Source organism: Leuciscus leuciscus, assembly GCF_965113295.1.
Source record: "Leuciscus leuciscus genome assembly, chromosome: 25".
Lineage (NCBI taxonomy): Eukaryota > Metazoa > Chordata > Actinopteri > Cypriniformes > Leuciscidae > Leuciscus > Leuciscus leuciscus.
In genome coordinates, this window is record NC_138724.1 from 22,846,587 (window position 1) to 22,870,552 (window position 23,966).

The 23,966-nt window shown below is 38.2% G+C and overlaps 1 protein-coding gene across 6 annotated transcripts in view; it reads right to left on the reverse strand.

The window, feature by feature from the left end:
* akap13 (A-kinase anchoring protein 13) overlaps positions 1-23,966 on the reverse strand; it is a 95,075-nt gene that overhangs the window by 68,742 nt on the left and 2,367 nt on the right. For 5 of the 6 annotated variants that reach the window (XM_082160182.1, XM_082160179.1, XM_082160181.1 and 2 more), the window contains exon 2: positions 3,096-3,139. In XM_082160182.1, the coding sequence (XP_082016308.1) occupies positions 3,096-3,128 (33 nt within the window). In that variant the 5' untranslated portion in view covers positions 3,129-3,139. Of the gene's footprint in view, positions 1-3,095; positions 3,140-4,804; positions 4,902-23,966 lie in introns of those variants that run through there. The other variant, XM_082160178.1, reaches the window with a different exon arrangement.

Below are 23,966 nucleotides of genomic sequence, written 5' to 3' on the forward strand. Positions count from 1 at the left end.
GGAGGAGAGCCTGGCCTTTTCGCCCTGTGCTTAAAACAACACTCGGTAAGCTGCTTCGTCTGAGAGAACTGTGGGAGTGAGAGACCACCGTGTATCTTTTAGCTACTTGCATTTAGCTCAAATTTAGCAGAACAAGTTTAAACCAAGACTTAGTGCAAAAGCAAACTTCAAAGTGCAGCTTACGTTTCATGACATGTCTTTGCTTCTTTGGAAACCCAAAACCACCATTGCTCTGTTTATAATTAAGGAGAGCAAATTAGCCTGGGTCATATGTTGAACAGAGAACGCTCCTTCCCATTAGCTTCTACAACAGCCATGAAAGTAGCGGTCCCCTACATCTGCTAACTTATAATCAAAAAGCTCTGACCTTCTTCAAGACACTGTTATCGAAAACTTAGAAAGTTTCTAAAGAAAATCGCTATAAAATAAGGCTAGCTTTTGTTTGTTCGGTTATGCTAGGTATTGTTCGGTTATTTGTCAGCTAGGTCATGTAGCTAAAACTTAGAAGCTTGTCAATAAAAATGTAAAAAAAAATGTTTTTATCTTAATTTGGCAGCAGGTATATTAGGTATATCTAAAACCTGACACACAGATCCATTATACTGTTACACATGCTTTTTCTTTCTCAACTTTTTACGTTCACTTAAAACACAACTAACTGTTTAAGTGAATACTCGCCAAGACCAGTATTTTGACATTATTTTGTGTGTATTTGACTGTTAAGTGCAATAAGAAAAATAACTCTGTTTAGTACTGAGAGGCGGCTTTATGTGCCCGCACTTGGTTGTGAGCACAAAATCTGCGGGATTGAGTCAAATTATGCGCAATATGAATTCCACACAAGGAAGGAATATTCACCCAGAGCAAATTAAATATGAGTGAGTGAGGCGTGTCACATGAGATTGGAGAGAGCGAGAAAGCACAGCTGGTATCGTGTATATATTTTGCGGAAAATTAGTATTGGAAGAGTTTCAGATATTTCAGTATCGATATTGAAAAATCAATACTTTTGACAACACTACATAGCACTTAGTTTATTTTTTCAGATCCCTTTATAGAAGACTAAAATTGAAAAATATATGTATAATATATAAAATTCTGCCAAATTGGCTAGTAGGAGTGACTGCGCTACACGCCACTGCTGAAATCCACCTGCACTTGTTGGGTCTTAAAGGGATACTTTACCGTTTTTTCATATTAAACTATGTTATTCCCTTAACTAAGACGAGTTGATACATACCTCTCTCGTCTCAGTGCGTGCACTAAATCCCTCTGTCTTGCGGCGAAACTTCGTTAGCCCAGTTCATTTAATATGGGCCAAGCAGAGAAGCTACCAAACACCTCCACGTTTTCCCTATTTAAATACAGTTACTCGCGAAGTGTAACTCGACCTAGGACGGTGACACAAAACAAAACGTTGCACTTTTCTAAGCGTGTAAAATGGATAACTATTTTGTATGGCGGAATACCATAGCAAGTGCTTGTAAGCACTTCGACTTGGCGCAGTAATATCTTCACTAGAGGGAGCGGGGGCCGGTGAGAGGATTTTTCCACGAGTGAAGATATTACTGCACCAAGTCGAAGTGCTTACAAGCACTTGCTATGGTATTCCGCCATACAAAATAGTTATCCATTTTACACGCTTAGAAAAGCGCAACGTTTTGTTTTGTGTCACCGTTCTAGGTCGAGTTACACTTCGCGAGTAACTGTATTTAAATAGGGAAAACGTGGAGGTGTTTGGTAGCTTCTCTGCTTGGCCCATATTAAATGAACTGGGCTAACAAAGTTTCGCCGCAAGACAGAGGGATTTAGTGCACGCACTGAGACGAGAGAGGTATGTATCAACTCGTCTTAGTTAAGGGAATAACATAGTTTAATATGAAAAAACAGTAAAGTATCCCTTTAATATCAAGCCCTGATAATAATGTACATTTGAGAGGAATAAAAATGTGTGCAGAAAAGAATGAGAAAAAAGTGGGGAGGCAGAGATTAAAAGCCATTTCCCCTACACAATCATTTCCTTACACTGAATTTGAACAGTAATTGATCTATCTAGGCCTATCTACACTTTTGTTTTCATTTGATCTTATTTTCCAGCTTAAAATCTACATTAAAATAAGAAACTGGGGACGTCTGTGACTTCCGCGAGTTAATCAAGACGTCCTGAGAAGAAACAGTACAATGCTTCATCAAACCAGCCGCCTGCAACTGCTAAACATGGAAAACCCACATGTGCAGCTTTAACCACACACATACTAATACACAAACAGCAAATGCACGAGCCACAGCTGTGTGCTTCAGATAAAGCAGTATTTGTGACATGGTTTATAGTTCATGACAAAGGATGTATAAGAGTAACTGTACTGTTACATTAAAAAATGACAATATAAAAAAAAGTTCTAAAGAAAAAATGTTAAGTATTTTTTTACATTCAAACCATTGACTTAAAGGAAAACGCTAAATAATTTCATTGCCTATGGGGAAAAGCTTATCTAAAAATTGCAAAATAAACTGTCATTGAGTTTGTCTGTTATAGCAGGAGAACTTTCATTTGGCAGGTGTGCCAATTTTAGACCCTGTGTGCCTGTTTAATTATATAACCAATCAACAAAGTCACATCCATGGCAGGATGTTGACATTACCATGAGCGCACGACAACTAGAGTATTCTACAAGGCCTAGTTTGCTCAAGTAGTGTGGTTTGTTGTGGTGAACTGATCCGGTCCTCACCATTGACCTGAAAGCATTGTGGTGTCTTCAGTCAGACATCCTGCTGACATGTGGGCTTCTTTATGGCTTAAGCAAATCTAATTAAAAAAGGTCAGCAAAAAAAAAAAAAAAAAAAAATTACCCAGCACCCTTTCCCCTGATCAAGACCAAAATACGCTGATTCAGCCCAACAGGAAGAATGTGAGCAGGCCTTGGAGCAACAAGTTCACATTAGAAGTTTCAATCAACTAGGGACTAGGACAGGATGGCATACTTTTCACAAAAAAACCCCAAAAGATGTATATAAAGTAGATGTAACCTCTCAAAGAGGGTTTTAGCATGAAAAGTGCGGTACTGAATGAAACAAACAAATATTGCAATACTTACATATAATGGGGCTTGCTGTGGATTCAGTTTCATGGCACTGGCCACTGTGGAAAAAGAAAAAGTGAGAGAGTTAGCAACAAGGCATTTCTGAAAGTGCGGGATGTTCAATTACCATCCACAATGATCTTTGTATTTCACTGATCACGTGCACGAACAAACCCTCTTAGTATCAGGATGCATGACCCAGATCACCTGGGGCTTTTAACAAAAAAAAACAGTGACCGTAATAACTATTAGGAGCACATTAGCTAGCCTACATTCATAATGGTCACCCCCTTCCGGGTCCTTCCATAAAAAACCTTCAGTACAAATTTAACTGCAGCTAATGAATAACAGGAAATCCATTATTTGCATCTGTTTTCAGGACTCAACAATTGGAATAGCCTGAGGCGTGGCAACGTTCACGGATCACATGCATGCGTCTATAAGGCCTAGCAAACAAAAACAATCAAATCTTTGTGGTATATTGTACATTGTTGTGGAATTTTGAGGATTTAAATATGTCGCAAAGGTTTCGTTATCTTGGTGACTAACATAGATGATTTATTGCAAATTCAAGAATGACTAGAGATTAAAAGTATCAAAAAGAATGGGTTGAAAATGATGAATCAGAAATGCTTTGTACTGCACAGGATGTCATTGTTTTCTATAAAAAAAAATCAGAGAGAGGAATTTCTTGCTCACTATGCATGTCACGGTTAGGGAATTTTCCCATCCGTTAATTTCCCACCCGTTCTTATCGATTACACCGGGAATAAAAGAGGTTCAGATGCCAGCATATGTATGCCACTTAGTGGAATCTTGCGGCTGGCCGCGAAGCACATTGCCCACCTGCAAGCTGCAAGAGGGTGTTACGCTTCACCCAGGCATGAGAGGCAAAACCTCAGCTCTTAAACCACAACACACTGCAAACCCAACCACCATCACACAGAGCTTCAGACAACACCCAAATCTCAGTGAACCCAAATTCAAGAAAGAAAGAAAAACACATTAGCCAACACAATAAGACAAATAGTCTCTTTTTAATGTGACGGCTAGAAGCAGCCCCTGAAACACAAGGCTGGGAAACAAATGACATTGGAGTGTTAACACCGCCCCCCACCTTCTGCTCACTAAGAATGATAAACCGCCCCCAGCTATTGTTCTGTTATCTGCCTCGGGTGAGGTATTACCCTTTTAGAGGTCCTTGTGGTTATCTGAGGCCCTACTCATAACCTGGACACACAGGAACAACACCCTCCCATACACGGACATTTACAAACACACACTACCCAACATGCCAGTGACAAAAGTTCTGTTCCAAAACCAAGTGAACTGTCTTGCTGCCGACAAAGGTAGCTGCTAACATTAGCATGTTGCTAAAGTAACATTTACATCACATTTTACATTTGGCAGACACTTTTATCCAAAGCGACTTACATTGCATTTTAAGGTACACATTTAAGTTCTTGCTTTCCCTGGGAACCGAACCCATGACCTTGGCGTTGCAAGCGCCAACGCTCTACTGTCTATCTCAACAATGAGATACTACGAGCATAATTCTCATCACACACACACACACAAAGTAAAATAGTCCATTTTACACAACACATGTAATAAGTATATTTATCGCAATGCATTCTGGGACTATGTTTTCTGTGAAGGATACATGTGATGCTGTCTACAAGTGAACTAAAAAGAAATGTCCTAGCACAATTAAAGTTGCCTACCTTATGGAACGGTCTTCATGTCGGGAATATGGTTATGATGCATAAAAATGCTTTCTCTGTAGGCTCACACGGTTTAGAACAGTGCAATGAATTTCACTTCTCCTTAAAAAGCAGAAACCTGGCTCAAACCCACTAACAAAATAAAAGTACTTTTTTGAGCTGCTTTAAAGATTACAACATAACAGTGGCATCATCATGAATCTTTCATGGATAAAGCAATCTCAGAACTGTAATAATCTTGGTAAAAATGTGCATCCAACATTGCTGAAAAAGTCGAAGAAAGCAGTTTATCAATAATCTGTTCATGCAGTACTGCAAAATATAGAAAATAGTTCCATAGAACAAAAATGTAATAGTTCAAAATTTCTTCTATAGTTAAAATTACTTGATCATTAGCTTAGCATAGTGCTGGCCTGCTGGGTGTGGTATGATCAAAAATCTGTATCACTTTTTGTATCATTTTTCAAGATTCTGGTAGCTTCAAAGTATCACAGTATTTTTTTTCCTTTTCATGACTGGTCCTTTATATAGATGTATAGTGGCTTGCTTTACTGTCAGGAGTACATAGAATATAACAACTTACTTTCAAAAATCTAATGAAAATCTAATAAATCCCTTTTATAATTGTTTTGGCAAGTTTAAAGTTTAAATTAAAACATGTACGAAAACTTGTGTAATATTCTTTAGAATAATGTTTTAATAAATTGTTTTATTGTTGTTTTAAGAAGCACATTCTACTGTGCATTAGTATAATTTTTGTTTATAATTATTTCAAGTTAGACAAAACTTTTATTATGGCGTGTTGTAATGAAGATCTTTGAGTTTTAATAACACGGAAATTATTATTATTATTATTATTATTATTATTATATTATTATTGTTATTGTTTTTATTTCTTGTAATATATTTCTGTTATATTTCTTGAAGTTACACAGAACTTTTATTTTGACAGGTTGTCTTTAAGAGCTTTGAGTTTCTGTGTGTATATGATTTGACAATAGTTTTATTAAATGACATGGTGAAATGCTCATGAAGTTAACTCTCAGAGCAGCTCTGCAGATGAAGTTCATGTTTTCGTGTCCTCATATAGTGCGACGGCAGACACTGAAAACACCACTAATGTCAAGCGTGCTTCAGCGCGTGTGTGTAGTAAACGAAAATGCGGTACTCTTTTACAGACATTTTTTCGCAGAACATGCAGACTTCAGATTTAAATAGCAGTCAGACACTAGTCTACATCGCAATTTGATTCATTGTACAACACCACTTTATCAGCACTAGACTTATTCATCTAAAAAAGGCCAAATACCACGACATTCCACTTTATACAGTAGCCAAGGTTCCATTTGTGATTCTGTGATTCCATCCGTTTACTGCATCATGGAAATCAAAGGTCTCATGTTAAAGAGAATTGGTTGAGTGGGTTTATTATTGTGTTATAAAGTGATTCAGATTGTTTTATTTAGTGCCATGTCAGCATTCAAGGCTATTTTCATGGCAAGAATTCAATTACAAAAATACAAATATCATATAAATACAATAAAAAACTCAAAAACAAAAACAGCAAGTCATATTATACAAGATTTTTTTAATTAACATATGATAAAATATATCAAACCTTTTCAGGCATAATCTTACTAAATAAGTCCTCAAGTGAGGTAATTTCATAAAAGAACATTCTACTTATATTAAGTCCAGGACAATCTAATAAAATATGTTTAACAGATAGGGGAATCTTACAAAACATGCATAAAGTTGGGTCTTCACCTTTAAGCAAAAAAGCATGGGACAAACTTGTATGACCCATACTGTTATAAAGTGATAACAGTATATAAATACATACTGGATAAACCGGTATACTGCCAGCACTTTCTTAGCCACATACTTCAGAATTGATTGAAATCCCACCCAATATTTGTGTGTTCTGTTTTTGTGCTTGGAGAATAGCCATTATCTTAGCAATACGATAACACCTCTGGTATCAACTGAGTATTAGGCAAGTGTCTTCTGCGTTTATGGGAAGAGCACGTAAGTGCTACACACAAGTGAACGTTAACAGTATGCAGCCAGTAGACAGTTAGGCAGCTTACTAGGTTTTGGAACAGAGCTTAGGTGTTATAAACTGGACAACTGACTAATCTCTCTTATTCTGCTAATACCTGCAGGCTTCTTTACTTGAACCCCTCTACAGCTCCTGTGCAGGCGAAATTCCCAGAATACTTCTCCCCTCCCTCGTCTGCAGGAAGAGATCAGACATCCCACCTGCTGTTTTTTCCACTCATGCTGATTCACCAAGTACCCCTGCCCCAAATCTAACTCCAACTATTTAGCCAGCTGATCCACTTCCAAATCTCAACTAATCAGCTAAATCTGCAGTAGAGAGAGAGGGGTGAGGGCCCATCCTAAGCCAGACGGTGGCCACTGTGGATGCTGAGAAACTGGCTATAGGGTCAACCAGACACATCAGAGAACATGGCAGTCATGGAGGGGGCATGCTGTTGCAAAGATTGACGTGGTCGTGCATGAACAAAACCCGAAACTAACTTTGATATGAGGCCTCCTGGATGGACCTACTGAGCCAGAACACTGCAGAGTCAGCAAGTCAGTGGTTACCCTCAACAGATTAATGTCTAGAGGCTAGAGTGAGGGCCGTAGTTTGTGTGCTTTGGCCTGCATTCTGGCACCACTGAAATTCAAGCATCACATTTGGACTTTTTGAGAACCCCCACAAAAGCCCCACAATCCTACACATGTGAGACAGTCAGCAACAGACAGGAAGTAGACTAAAACAAGGACAACATATTGACAGCAAGTCAGGGGTAGGCGGCAGGGTGGGGACAGGGCTGGACATTATGAAAGGGGTCACAGCCTCTTTCTTTAGGCGAGTTCCCTTGTTCTTTTAGCTGAATAAAAGGGCTACTGTTGAAGCTCAACAGGATAGGGTACAGTGATAATCAGCTGGTTCTAATTATAACCACTGATTTCATTCTGTCGAGCTAGGCCCACTCACTACATCTAGCACAATTGCACACAAGGCTAAATACTACACTTACAAAATAAACACGTAAACAGATCATCTCAGATGTTCTCTTACCTTACACCACAACTATCTTTCAACAATATATACAAAGTAGGGACAAATTAACAAGTAGACACCAACTCATATTTATTTGGAACCACATAGAACAATTTTAGCCCAATCGGTTCTGAGGAAAATCTGTACCATAATCCAAGAGAAAATGCCACCTACTATTAATCACCATAGTAGATAGAAGACAGGAAACCATAAAGACAGAGAGGAAGACTGGGATCCAGACATGACACCAGCTCAATGCATCCAGAATGGCGAGGAAATATTGAGCTTGTGGTCCTGAGACTTAAGACCACATAAACATGGCCTTGGTATGGGGCTGATTCTTGGTATAGGATCTTGACAAGACTGCAATCAAATGACTGCAATATTTCCCACTGTGCAAAGTTCCACAATATCCCAAATAAATGATGCAAAAATAAAGTATTTCTTTCTCTACAGAAATTCATTAAAATGACAGTCTGGTTCTTGGACTTGTAGCTCTGAGTTTAGATATTGAGGTTTAGACTGTCAAATTACAATTATAGACCCAAGAGAAAGTTTTTAGATTAAGATAACCCTAACAAATATTTCTAAGGGGTCTTAACGTAAAAGGTTTACACAGAGTCTTAAGATGTCTAGTCTTGGTCTTGTGGGGTCTGGTACTCATCTGGATCTGGTCTGGTGCTGCTCTCGGTCTGGGTCTTGGAGGTTCTGGTCTTGATCCCCACTCTGGTCCAGAGCATGAGACAACCGTTAGACCAATCCAGAACCAGTGATCTTAGGGGATATTCTGCTTGTCTTGAGACCTTGCAGACCCAGTCTCTTAGACCCAAGACCTTGCCTACACACAATGGCTCCTAAACTATGTGGTACCAGCTTATATATCTCACAATGCCAAAAACAAACATCTCTAGTTACGCCAGCTATATTAAGTAAACATTATAATTACATCTTGTATTTTTGGATTAGAGTGATCAAAAAGGAGAAGAGGAACTGCAATGTGCACAGTAAAGGCATGCTCATCTACAGTTGAGTAGAAATTTTGGTGCACAAATGATGTACATTTGAGTGAGAATGTTGAGGGTGAAGGGTCGTTCTAGCCTGGAATCATGGTCGGCATTCGTTTTAAGAGCAGTGGTGAAAATGTGGTTTTGTCGTTTAAGAATGACATGGAGGAAACATCCCAAAGGTCATCGAGTTCAAACCAAGAAAGGGGCAATGTTCTGAGTCACTGCTTTGACTGCAACAGAGTAGAGCCATGGTGGGCGATGAGAACAGGTCGATGTGATTGTAAAAAAGAGCCTGATCAAACAAACCTAGGGCAACAATAACATGTTGAATTTGACAACACCACACGCATTCATTCCGAAAAGACAACTAGTGTAAAGCATACGAAAAAATATGGTGCCAAGACAGCATGTCTTAAATTTTTAACAAATGTAGGCCTTAGGGATGGCGAAAACTAAAAAAATTCTTGACCGACCACCGAGCCTCATTAGCCGGTTGAAACCGGTTAACCGATTAGTTTAAAATATGATGCGCTATTTGAAATAACAGCCATTTCGAGCCGCGCCTGCAATTTCGCAACTCTGTCGCATCTCTCTGCCTCCCGCTCACACACACACTGACACTCACGTCACTTTTTAAAAATCCCCTACAGCGCGAAACATGAGTCCCGCAAACGCGGCGCCGAGGAGCTTGTATGTAATCGGAGGACAAATAATAATCTCCGTTAATAATCTGCGTTAATAATCTGTTACACAGAACTTTATTATATTAAATATTAATCAAAAATGATTCACACAAAATCCAAACATTCAGTGTAAGAGTAAAAAAAATGACATAACATTATTTATAGTAGGCTAAGTTTATTTGATTCACAGTTTATTTAGAGTTTTGACCTCGACAACACAACTGCATATACCGCAAACAGTCTAAACTAAAAGATTTTGGTTGAATCGGTTCAAAGGAGTCATTAGTTCGCGAATTGGACGTGTCATTAGCGGACTTGTAGGCTACAACGCGTGTGATTATCCCGGCAGTTAGGACATCGCACAAGATTTGTCAACACAGAAAACATTTCATCATTGGATAGGTTTTGTTTTGTTTATTGAAAGTGTTTTTTATGTCAGCTGAATGTGCGGAACGCTTTTCAGAGAAGATAAGGCAACGTAAAAAAGTTTTTTTTTTTTTTTTTTTTTAACAACACCCAGCAGTAGCCTAATTCAGAAAAAAAATACCCGAATGCTCCACATGAAACTTCGGTCTTCCGATCTTTTACCATCGTGTCAATTCTCAATTGATTTTAATTAATATGCGCGAGGGAGCGAGAGTGAGAGTAAGACAGTTTGAAGACGGTGAGAATGCGCGCGCGCGACCGGGCATCTCTCTCTGCTCGTTCTTTCAGTAATATACATCACTCAGTAATATACGTCATGTACATCACTCACCGATCAAATAAGGCTTTGGCGAGACACAAAATTGCTTGTGAGAGAGACGCGTGAGTGACAGAGAGAAGGAGGGAGAGCAGGGAAAGGAAATGCAGCTGAATGAACACGCTGCGTGTTTTAAATTGCGTAAAAAAATTTTTTATAACGAAACGCAATATGTGGCGGCCGGTGTTGATTCTGTGGCGCACCGCCACGAATGAGTCTGTGTGGGAAACACTGGAGGGATTTGTTCACTTAACATAAAAAGATCTTGGAATGAGATGGCTAACTGTAGTAGCGTTTAGTCTACTGTCTATAATAGCCTAATTTAGAGATCACTTTTTTTTTTTTTTTTACCGACTAACGACAACTTTGATCGGTTAACGTTGATACGGTCAACCATCGGTCAAACGGTCATCGGTTAACATCCCTAGTAGGCCTACTCTTGGCACACCAACAAGACATAAAAAAAAAAATTGTACACTGCCACACATAGTTTAATACTCAGTTTAACACTCTCTTACACTCAACATTTCATATCAACAAACATAAACTTGCATATCAGCTCTTCAACTCTGGTTTATCCTTGTATGCTCTAAGGGGCATGAGAAACTTCCTCTGTCAAGCCCCAGCTGGAGCCAAGTTGGCCTCACCCGGCAGCCAGGAGCAGACACCTGTTTGTTTAGTCTGAATCAACACTGCCTGGCCTCTCAGAATCCTGTGTCCCCTTCACCTCCGAGCAATGGGCTTCCAAACGTCCAAATAAAACACACTATTCAGCAGCAGAATTCAATCAATATTACTGAAAATAATAGGTTTACACATTTGCTATGGAATGTCAAGCAGTGTTTTTCATCCCTTTGCTATAATTCCTGAATTCTTAATTAAATATTATCAAGACTGGCAGAGGAAATCAATCCTGCTTGAACACATTCACTTCCTGAATGATTCAGTCAAACAAAACTACAAGGAAATGGCATACAGACAGATACAACAAAAGGTTCTTCCTGGTCTACCTGTGCTTTGATTAGCACAGACGGTGTCTGGAAGCAAGTGAGAGGTTTCAATAGGATTATGGGATAAGGCGATTTAGCCACCGTTTCATTTATCACCTCTGGGTTAATGTCAACGCCTAAAGTGTGAAACGTAGGACAAATATTGGGTTATTTCTGTTGCCTTCAATGTTTTCTCATAGGAACTGCAGGAGCCACTGCAGCTTAATGTATATGTTCAGAACAGCATCCTACAATACCATTTCTGCAGTACTATACAGCAGGGATGTCCATTCCTGCTCGTGGAGGACCACCTCCCTGCACAGAAGTTTCTAGTAATCCTGAAGGCCTTGATTAGCTGGTTACGGTGTGTGTTTAATTAATGTTGGAGCTAAACTTCACTAGAAGGTCCTTCAAGAGAAGGTCCTTCAAGAGCAGGACTGAACACCCCTGCTATTGGCAAGTATGCTGCACAGTCCTGGTTTTGGCTAATTTTCATGAAAAAAAACAACAACTTACAGTAACTACATTTTTCCAAAATATGTAGCATATAACAGTGCACACATAGAAGAGTACACCATTTCTCAATGCAATGCGGTCAACCTTTTATTTCTGGTGTGATAAATTTTTTTATCTGATCTACAAAAGTTATAAAAACTTAACATACAACCATTTTATTTGATGGCATACAATTTCACATGGCATTAAAAAAAAAGGAGCGGCCTGCATTCAATATATAATAGTCTGTATAAAGTAAGCCAAGTGCTTCATTCCGAACATATCCAAGGGTTTTCATTTGAATGGCTACAACAGGCACAGAGAAGTAGCAGTTTAAATGTGCATGCCAGAGTCATGCCGGAGGAATGCATGAACAATCCGCACTACAGGGCCTTGCGTTAATTTGCGGGAGCCAGCCGAAATGGCAGGGACGTCAGTCTCAAGGCTGTGGTAGTTGCCAGAGATGTACTGCATGCGTGTTGAGGGGTTGAGAGGGCCCTCTTTCCCCCGTGACATGAACAGGATGTAGCATGTGTTGCTCTCCTTGTGGAACGTCCCCTTGGGAAATTTGGATGGGCTTTGTAGTGCAAACAAGTCAAGCTTTTCTCCATTCGGAGAGAAAGGTACAACCCACAGAATATGACATAAAAGAAGAAATAACCATCTGACTTATGTAACCTTTTCCAATAAGATCTTCACTCCAGAGGCATCATGAAAAAAGCAAAGAGACTCTTTATTTATAATAAAGTCTCATGGCACTAATGCGTTGCCATAGGGAAGCCTTGTATCTACCATTACAAATACTTGTGGTGGTGAGGCTAAAGTAACTCTAACCCCTATTTAAGAGGATATTTAGTCTTTGCAGAGCACACACCGCAACACAGAGCACAGATAGGCAGACATTGTGCCAAGAAAGCGATTGCTGCAGGGTTTGATGTTGCTGTTTACCAAGCTCATGGTGGTCAGTATTATCAAACAAGCACAAAAATAAGGATTTAAAGGAACAGTATGCAAGTTTTGCAGCTAGAGGTTGCTTATTCAAAACGATAAAGCAGTAGCTTGATGCCGTGAATGAGCGTGGGATAATGGGAGTTGTCGTCTTCACTTCCACAGTCAGTGGATTCCACAGCAATCCAACAGAACTCGAGCAGAAATGGATGAGCTAATGTATTAAAAGTTTTATTATTATATAACGTGGTATGAAGCAGGGCGGGGCCGAGAGCCGCGGGAGCGGAATGAGGTCGGTGGAGCGAATGCTAATGAGTGACAACGGTGTGACACACTGGTCTCGAATCCCACGGAGGAGCTCTGGAGCTTTTATTATGCCGCAGTTGGCCGTTACCACTCCTTTTGTTTTGTTGTTTATATTTATTTTACGGTTAAAGTTGTTTAACGTTTGTTGGTTCCCGCCTCCAGCTTCCCTTGAACTTTGTTACAGTTACATTTTATCACTTAAATTCACATTATTTTATTTCATTCAAATGAAATTGCTACAAGTGCTGAATTACTACTTAATTAGTATACTACTGACGAATTAAAATTGTGGGATAACGCAGCGCTCGGTCAAAACAATCACACATAAAAACTTGTTGAAAGTTAATTTATAACATTACTTATACATTGCAGTAAGTTAGACTGTTATTAGAATATCATATTAATAAAAGCTGGATGACTTGTGCTGCTAAATGGCATACAATTAATTTGAAAATATCTTGTATGGTGGAAAAAAAAACTATTATTGTTACTACAAATGAAGCTCTTTCTGATTATGCTATGTTAGCCACTTGACAAAATAGTGTTGTCTCTGAAGCATGGTACAAACATTTCATTCGCAGTAACGTCTTTGACAGGCGAAGCAATAAAATGGACCATTACACTGGTTAAAATTGAGGATTTCTCTCAAATTAAACATTGTTGGAAACATTTGGGATACTGTACACAAGTCAACAAAATACATAACATTGTTCTAGTGGTTTTTGGACATTTTAATCCAAAAATCTTACATAGTGTCTTTAAATAGATGGATTTACAGTACTAGAAACCGGACATGACTTCGTAAAAAAACACTGAAATGCCCCGTTTCAATTTCAATTGCTAGTTGTTCTATCAACAAATTAACAAATTCTATTAATATAGAGACAACATGTTCAGAGCTCTACACTTACATTTTTGTGTTATAATTAATTATAATATTCGATGGGCAAAATCAAAAATTAAACTAAAACATGTTTAAATTAAAATTGGGTGTCACTCACTAGCCCTAACGCACTATGATTTTGGGGATTTCTAAATTTTTTTTTTTTTAATTCACTTTTTGTAATGAACCTTTAGACAAATATTAAGCAATATTATATAACAGTTTTATAATTCAAATTATAAAGTTGCACATTCCACAATCACAGTAGACAGTTTTTCGCACAGCCAAAGTCTCCATGCCAACGAACAAACAAAACCAGCTCAGGCATATCAGTGAGAGTGAGACAGGCCGCAAGCTAACACCACACTTCTGTGTAACCAGAGAACGAGACGTTCCCAAGAATTAGTGAAACACTGGCCAATCCAAAGGAAAAATATTATGGCTTCCAGCAAAGATTTCTAACAAACACAACAGCTGACACCGAGAGATAAGAGCAGAATGAATACAAAATGGGAGCATTTGAAAATGACAACACATTTAAGATTCTGTCAGAGGTTATGCACAGCCTCTCAGGTTTAGTTCAAACAAAAGATCATCGGCTTTGGCTTGTGTGCATGTGTGTGTGGACAGAATCAAGGGGGAGAAGAATTTCATGGAGTTTGAAGTTTAACCGGTAGATTGTTTTACGGCCCCCCTGCACGGGTCAGTGCAAGAGCGACTGGCCTCCCACTAAACACAAAGCCACTCCAAAGAGACGAGATGGAGATCAGGCAGTCAAAATGGTGAACAGACAACTGGAGGACTGTGGTCATGTCGAGATGGTGAACCTTTTGCAAAGGGCTGCTGCAGGACTCCAATTTTAGGTAGTTTACAACACGTTATGGTGTGATTGCAATATGCAATGCAAGAATACTGCAAAAAAAGAATAAATATTGTTAACTTTATTATGGAGTTAACCAAAAAATGCCACCATTTGGAGGGTCTTTAAAGAATAGCAGCAAACAATGCCATTACATCACTGCGCATTCAACAAAAAACAACAGTGTTAAAGCTACACTGTGTAATTTTTTTAGTTGATTCTTAGCAAAAAACACTTAGTTCTTTCAAAAATATATGTGCTCATTAATGTATATTTACTTCTTTCAAGTAATAAAGTATTCTCGTAAGTTTATAATCTGCCATTGAAAGTACATACGGGTGAGGGGTTCGAATGCCATGTTGACCCTCCATCTTGAAACTACATTAGCCAAAGAGGGACATACCTGTAAATTCAAGCTTCGCCTTTCACGCTTTACACTCAGTGACACCGTGACGAATGCGAGGGGGAGATTACTCGCGACTGCCGGCAGATTTGAAAGATTGCTGATGGAGGATCACGCCTATTTTCGAGGACATGTAGCAGAGTCGCCAAGGAAGCGAAAGAGAGAATTAAAACGTCAACGCAACAGGCAAATCAGCAAGACCAAAGTCAATATTGGAGTAACTTTTCCCAGATGGAAAGAGCTCATGAGGAGCAAAGATTTTAAAATGGACGCCGAAGTTGCCTGCTTTCTTCTCGACAGGTAATCCAGCCTATTTGTGTAAATTCTAAGTTTTATAGTTGCTTGTCTAACCATAGCATGGTTGTGCATAACGCCAGAATGACTTCTAGTATAACTTGCGTTACTTTTCCTCACGTCAATGGTGAAAAAGTATTGTTGTAAATCTGTGCTGCGACGGATCACAGGTGATAGTTTTAAAGGCGCAATTGGACGAAGTCGAACTGGAAGCCATGTTAATCTTGGAATAATACGGCCACCGTAGGAGTTAAAACATCCTCGAAATTGAAAGGAACAGAAACTAATATTCACTGGGTAGTCATACACAATTTCACCGCTAGATGGGGGGAAATATCACACAGTGTAGCTTTAACAGCTAAAGCAACTTACTTCATTTCTAAATAGAAGCCATTTATCCATGTGTTAAATACATAGAACTTTAATCTAATTTTTAGATAGGAATACACTTGCGACTATTTAGAACGCAAAACAATGTGTAAATAATAATAATAATAATATATAACAAATATTCATGAATCATATTAAAACAAACAGTTCTGGATCTCAATTATTACTACACATTTTGAAAAAGCAAGAAATATAGACACAACAAAGGACTGCTGAAGACTCCATTGCCTAAATCTGGCTTAAAAGAACAACAACAACAAAAAACTGGCTGAAATTTCAGAACTCAGCCAGATTTTTGTGGCACAAATATTAAAACGTAATAAAAACTGGGAGCAAAAAATACGTATATCCTGTAAACTCTTGACATCCAAATAAAAAATATAAAGTAATCAATCAGTTATTCAAGGAAGCAGCAGACAAACGTCCGAGCTGTTAGTATAACCCAAATGACGGTCCCTCCTGCAGCTTGAAGCAGAAGTCGAACTTTTCCATTCCCTGTAGAGGTTAGACTGGGTGACTGTTTAACCATCATCCATCTTTGAACAGTGAAAGCCAAAGCTCAAAGTAAGGGCATGCTTCCACCTCTCCAAGGGCAGCTCTCATTAGCTTGATATATAGCGGGCCTGAAAATCTCTTTCTGTCTGAACACATTCAACCATCTCAGCTAGCAACCGACTTTTCAACATCCTCGATTCCAGCACGAGATTCACTTAGCAGCCACCGACTGTGACAAAGAGGAAAACTTTAAAAGGAATACCTTTACCATGGACTCAAGTAACTTATGATACAAATGCCATCACTGCTATACTTAACTCTCTATAACTTTCGTTAACATGATCAACTGAGATAGATAACGAGGAAGTAAACAACTAAAAAAAATCAGATGTACCATGGTGAGTTGAAACTGAAAGGTGGGGCCCTTGTGTAATGGAGAAAGGGCCTTTGTGTAGCAACTATCAGCCAATTAAAAGCCAACAATGGTTTTGACCAAATCCACGAGGTGAGCGTTTAGAGATAGGGCTTAGTACGCCATTGTTAGTAAACAGGCCTTCTCTGAGTGCACAATAACGCCAAACCAGCACCACCCAAAACTCGCAAGGTCAATGAACTTCAATAATACGCAAGCCTCAACATGCAAAAACAGAACACACTGTACTTACAGTCTTAATTTAACAACCATTTATCATAATGAACTTCAGATTGTACCATAATTTAATTGACTAAAATGCAGGCAGACAAAAACACTCAGTTGCGTGAGTTTAAAAAGTTCCGCAACTCTTGATGGCACGTGCCCAGTGGAGGAGTTGGAGTTGTTGCATGTTTGTACACAATCTGGCAACTTTTAAGGACAGAGCTGCAAACAATTATATCGAATTATACCACAGCATTCTTGTCTGGTGTTCGTGGCTTTTAAAGAGAGCATTCCACTGCTTCCTGCTAGTTTCTCACTGGTGTCTACATTAAGACGAGAAGGTTCCCTAGATAGACGGGTATGCTGTCAAGATCCCGAGGGAAAGCAAATGTGACATCTGCCGAAATAGCAAGATGGGATCTTAAAGGAATATCTTGACCTTTTCAATTACATTCAATGTTGACTAAAGCTTTTAAGCTTCAAAAAAGGATGTAAAAGTATCATAAAAGCGGTCTATTTGAGTTGTAAGCTATATTTCAAGTCTTCTTAACTGCGAAAAACACCAAAAATTCAGTCATTATTCAGTTCTAATCTTCCCCTCCACTAAGATGTTAAACGCTGCAACCAGACTGAGACAGTGAACATGAGAAAAGAATCAGTCCAATTAAAGAACCGATTGATTGAACATATTCAAGTAAAAAAAAAAATGAATTCACAAATCAGAGGAATAAACATGTCCAAAAAGTAATATTGAAATATAGAAAATAATTTGTATGATTATTTGATGGTGGTTTTGAATGCTGTTACGCCAATGCATTACACTGACCAGATTTGTCTTTGTTTTTTTTAACTATACCTTAAATGTTACAAGAAAAACTGACATATTGAAAATATAAGGAATATAAAAACAGGGGAAACTATCCCGACTGTGTGCTGGTGGAAATTTCGAGCTTAATGGTATGTTGGAAGATTATTTATTAGCAGCAGACACTGATTCTTCATCTTGCTGTAACCAGACAGACTCGGTTCAAGGCCACAGAGAGCTTCATTTGACAAACCTCTGACAGGATGATTTCACGAGGGGGATGTGACCCACAGAAGATTCCGGACAGGCTGTTAAAACGCAAAACTACGCCGTGCCTTCCGCTTCCGTGCCATACCCAAAGGAAGACAAAGTGAAGAGGTCTGCTTTATCAATCTAACCTGACTGAAGCATTGATTCAATTATCTATTCATTGGTCTCCCACACTGCTTATCATGCAAGTGTTTTCTGACCTAAAAACACTCAAATGGATTCACACATCCAGGGTCCTGCAAAACCAACCGACTCAAGTTAAAGCATTTTAATTCAGGGATCATGGGTCATATGAACTTTGGTGACATCCGGGTAATATTTATGCTGTAATAAGCTAAGCAAAGTCCACCAATGTCAATATTTGCCTTTTGGTTATTGTGGAGGCACATTTCCAAACATAATCTGCATTGTAATGTACAAGTGCACTTTCACATATAAACACATTTTAGTGAAACCTGTTGTCATACACCTGCATAAAATGACCAGGGCCTTCGACTATTTCACAAAGCATCCAAGCTTGGTGCCAAATTGGTTTCTACAAATCCATTTAGGATTACAATGCTTTTGGAAAATGAAGCCCAGATCAAAAAAGGCCAACATTCGAAGTGATGTCAAAACCAATATTACAGTAAAATGGAAATAAAAAGTGACATTTGCACAATTTCTGATAGTACATTTTAGGGAAGTAAATCAGAAAAATGATTTTGTAAATGTTAAAGTGTTTTCACAATAGAGTATAACCCTTTTATTGTGCAAATACAGCCCAGAATCCTAAATTCTAGTTTGATAAATGTACAGCAAAGCAGACTAATCAAAGGACATGCATATTTAGGCTTCCCAGAAGGAAGTGACCTCCATTGCTGCATTGTGAGTCAAGGGGACCATAAAACAAGCCTCATTAAAGGCAATTTTCAACACATATTCTGTAAGATAAAGAAGATAAAATCTTCTCAGAACGAAACCCACACCCAAAGACTAAATATAGTCATTTTACAGTAAGAATTCTCCAAGCGCTTGGTGCTGAGTACATTCCACTGAGCTGAGGACAATGTTGAAAATCTTGGAGAGATTAAGCCAGCGGATGAAAAAAAATGATAAAAATGTTCAATCTTTTCTTCATTAAAATACTTCAGACTCAAACATGGACATTTTGACTGATGACAATAAAACAAAGAAAAACAGCAACAAATGGCCACTCACTCAACGCTTGCTTCAAAGACAAAAAAGGCAATAAAAAAAAACTATAAAGACTGACATTTGTTTACAATCTCATTTCTTATTCAGAAATCTTAACCTTGATGCTGGATGCTACATGAATAAGCAGCTAAAATGCCTTCTGTGCTATTAAACAATCCACAGCAAATATTGAAAAAAATTGATAGTAAAAAAAGGAAAACCTAAGGCGTGGATTTGCGTATCACCATCATGATAGCCATCAATGTTCCCATTAGACGTTGCCATTTCAATTCGTGATAATCTCTCCAGTCACCGTAACCAACTGTATAAATGAGCCATAAAGTAGCAGGAATGGCAGAAAGAGGCTGAAAAGTGCTAGAGTCCTCACAGGAAACCGGCCAGACCCACATCACCATTAAAACTACAGATGTGTGCTCTTATAAAGAGGTGTATGTTTGCATGAGGAACACTAGGCCCAGCCTGCACAAGAGGTTACCGACGGTCACATCCAGCCGCACAGCTGATGTCCCAGTTTCACTGTAGACACATAAGGTCTATTGTTCCAATGCATATATAGCTGGCTGACAACATCTAATATAGGGAATTGAGCATAGCTGAGAGGTTTCAATTTTAGAGGTGATTTCAGAACTTCAGAAAAAAGAAACAGCATTTGCAACCAGTTTCAATTCCATATTGTGACACATTTCTGGGCCAATCAAATTGCTCAAGACATACCGTAAAAAAAAGTTGCTGCCTTAGATGTTTAAGTTCAATCAACTTGGATGTTTAAGTCACTTCAACTTAAATTACATTAAATTGACTTTAAACGGTATTGCATTAACTGGCATTAAATTACTACTGTAAGTTAACTTTTGGCAAGGTTTTTGAAGGACTGCATTTAGAGCTGCACAATATTAATCGTTAAAAGATCCACGTTCAAATACCCATGTTTTTTAAAAATGTCTATTAAACCTTTTACAAAATCACACCAGAACATTCAAATATGCGTTGGCGCTGTCTGTCGCTGAGCCAGAGAGAGTTGTTGTCATGTAAAAGTATGAAACAAGCAAACAAAGCTTCACAAATAGTCTTATCAACCACACAGAAGGCCTATTGTTATTTCTGTAACAAATATTCATATTATCACAGAAGAACTGGGATAAAAGTTTTTAGTTTGGATACACTGATGTCTTGGATCACTCATTCAAACCAATTTTTTTTTTTAAATAAAATAATACAATTATTGACTACAGGGGGACTTTATATTCTGTAAAGCTGCTTTGAAAATGTTTATTGTGAAAAGCGCTCTACAAATAAATTTGAATTGACAATTACTAAATAGTTACTTGGCTATTGGTTAACTATTTTCCTTCCAAGTTGACGTCAGCCAAATAAAACAAGATTTTTCTTTGGAATAATGTGCACTAAGGAATCATGCAAAAAAGACTAGGAACACGCATTACTAAAATAAATAAGGTAAAATTGAGTTCAAGTTGACTTAACAATGACATTTGTGTGTATATGTGTGACGGGTGCTAGCAAGTAACCCAATTCTGCAAAACTCAACGTGCACTGATAACCCCAGGGCAGATAAAAGATAAAAGACATGACGTCATACAGAAAGGGGAGAGCCAGGTCACTTGGCAGGTGTACGGCAACAAAGAGAAGAGCCTCACTAATAGTCTTTGAAAGCACATACACACATGCAGTCTTAGAGGAAACACCGTGCGCTTCCTGCACATGTCAGGAATCCTCAATCTTTGGCTATAGCTGACAGACCAACTAGTTCTTCTGTGCTGAGAAATTACATAATGCCTTTACTGTAGTTAGTATAACAACAAGTCTCTTGTTTAGATTTTCTTGAGCACAGAGAACTGTGGCAAAAACGTTTCTGTAAGAGTTGCATCACAAGTGTCTTTCTAAAGCTACTTTTAAAACTCATTACTGTTTTGTTTTGTTGAACACATAAAAATGCATTGCAAAATTTGGGGGCCAACAGGAGGCAAAACACTCCGAAAAATTAATGTGGTTTTTCCACAGCACTCCAAAAGAATCGGGCCAAGGAAGAAAACACTTCCCAAAAATTTTGTGTTTCACTCCATAAACAAACTACTAAAACCTCTTCAGCTGACTGCTAAAACCAATCAATCAAACTTCATCTAGCTGACGCTGTTCTTCATTGTTCGAAGCGAAAACAACATGCTGTACATGCGATGAAACGGTAAAAAGCAGCTTTTCCTCAAGCAAACAAAATATCTGACATTTCTGGGCAAGCAACGGATGTTCATTGGAACTGTCTTGTTGTTTGAAAGCTACTCCAAACCAGTTGAGTCTGAGAGGCTGGACTTTCCTCAAGTATGTGCTGAATCAGAGAACACTGTTTCTGTCTGCCTGGCCACTTTAATGAAAAAGCAGGAGGCCCGGGAGACTTGTATGATCTCCGTTCACTGATGGAAACGCTCAAAAAAACGGAGAATTAACCAAAAGATAAGCAGGTCGACTACATTGGGAAAGTCTGGACTTTTATTACATTATTCATATATTGATTCCACATCAGCACAATCCTTCACACATCTGGAAAACATTGAAACCAACAGCCCCCATTGAGTGAATTAGCCTTCCTGGGATCTGTGCGTAACCACCATGGATCTCTCTGATTACTAAAAGGTGACAAATGGAACTCTCTTACGCCTGCTTCTCCAAATACAATGTGGAGAAACCGCACTGTGTTCACATTTGTAGTTCGGTTCTCTTGGTTCTTTTGGTCTGGACCAAAAAAACAAAGAAGATACATTTAGTCCTGGTTCGCTTTGCATTCACACTATCATTTTTTTTTAACACCGAACCTAAAGATAAAAAACAAAAAACGGCTTTTATGACGGAACTTCGAAACTTGTCAAAGATCAAAACAATGCTGTGTTCTGGGCTAAATGCGCTCGCAAAATATGTGTATATATGATGGAGCTGACAACTCGTGAAGAGCTTCTAAAATGTGTAAAAGAGTCAAAACAGCAGCAGGAATCCCTCCGTCACACACACAAATGCAGATCTGCTGCGAGGAGTCGCGGTTCTGATGCCTGTACCGAACTGTGATGGGCAACATCGTGACTATGACGAGAAAAAACAGGTATGCTTGAGCAGTCTGTCCTTTTTTGGGTCGCATCTTGTGACATCATGTCCTGTTTTTGGTTTGTTTACATGTCTTTGGTCCATGTTGCGCTGATATTTCAGTCGAACCGCACCAGAGTTTGTTTGAAAGTGGACGGAGACCCATCTTTTCAGAGGTTCAGTCCACTTTAAGTGCGCACCAGGGTTCAGATGGCAGCGTTCACACTTATTCAAATTCTAACCGATCACAATTGGGTTTAATTGAACCAAACCTGCCAAGTATGAAGTTGTGAACACACCCAGCTTATTCCCTTTATTTGTTTTCCCTTTATTTGTTTTATTTTTCCTCATCATAGCTTAAAAGGTTTTTGCCTTGCTTTAAAGGAGTGTTCTAGGTTCAGTTAATACAAATTAAACTTTACCACACTGTTGTCATAGACCTGACAGATTGGATATTAATTTAGTGTGATTCTATTACACTAATCTCATGCCACTGCCAACATGTATTACGTTTAAGTTTTGTGGCTATGTATTTTAATGTTGTACCAACTGATCCAGTGCCCTGCTATTGTATGTGACTTAAAAAATAAATAAAAAAGAGAGGACAGGTTGAAACTATTTTCTGTGGTGGTCATAATCATAATTATTATAAAAAATATAGATACACTGCTATTCAAAATTTGGGGTAAGATTTTATTTTCAAGTAATTCATACTTTTATTCAGCAAGGGTATATTAAATTGATCCAACGTGGATCTTTTGGTCTTTCAAAGGATTCTGAAAAACAAAATCTATCACAATTTCCACAAAATTAAAGCAGCACAACTGTTTGCAATGTTTTGATGTGCTGTGCTGTCAAATCAATTAATTGCATATATTAATATATATATATATATATATATATATATATATATATATATATATATATATATATATATATAATTAATTAATTAATATATATATCAAATGTTTATGTTAGATGCAATTCATCTAGTTGATTTTTATGTTTTTATTTATTTATTTTATTATTTTATTGAATTTCTTGTAAAGCACTTTGGGCCAATGTTTGATGTTTTTAATTTTGATATTATTGACTGAAATCCTTTCATAGTAATAATATTTCACAATATTACTGTTTTTACTGTACTGTACTGATCAATTATAAGCAAATAAAGAGACAAATATATAAGAGACTACTTTCAAAAAAATGTTTTTATTTTTTTATCTTACCAAACCCACATTTTTGAACGGTAGTCTATAGCATAAGAAGCTGCTGCAACAACATACAATCTAAGTGTGGGTATTGTATGTCATTTCATAGGACATCCAATACTGACTGGCCTTCTGACTGTAGAGCAAAGTACAGTCAGAGCAAGAGGCTCTTCAAATATTCAGTTTTCAATAGGCAGAATCTGAAAGGGAATAGAAATTAACTTTAAAACAAACCCACCCAGCACATACCAACAAAAAAAGACGAACCAAATTTGAACCATCATGCCTTTTTTGGTCAATGATGACCACCAACATAGATTAGATTATGAATGTTACTGCGGCACAATCTTTCCTAAATGATCAATCCCCCAGGAATTCTACCAAA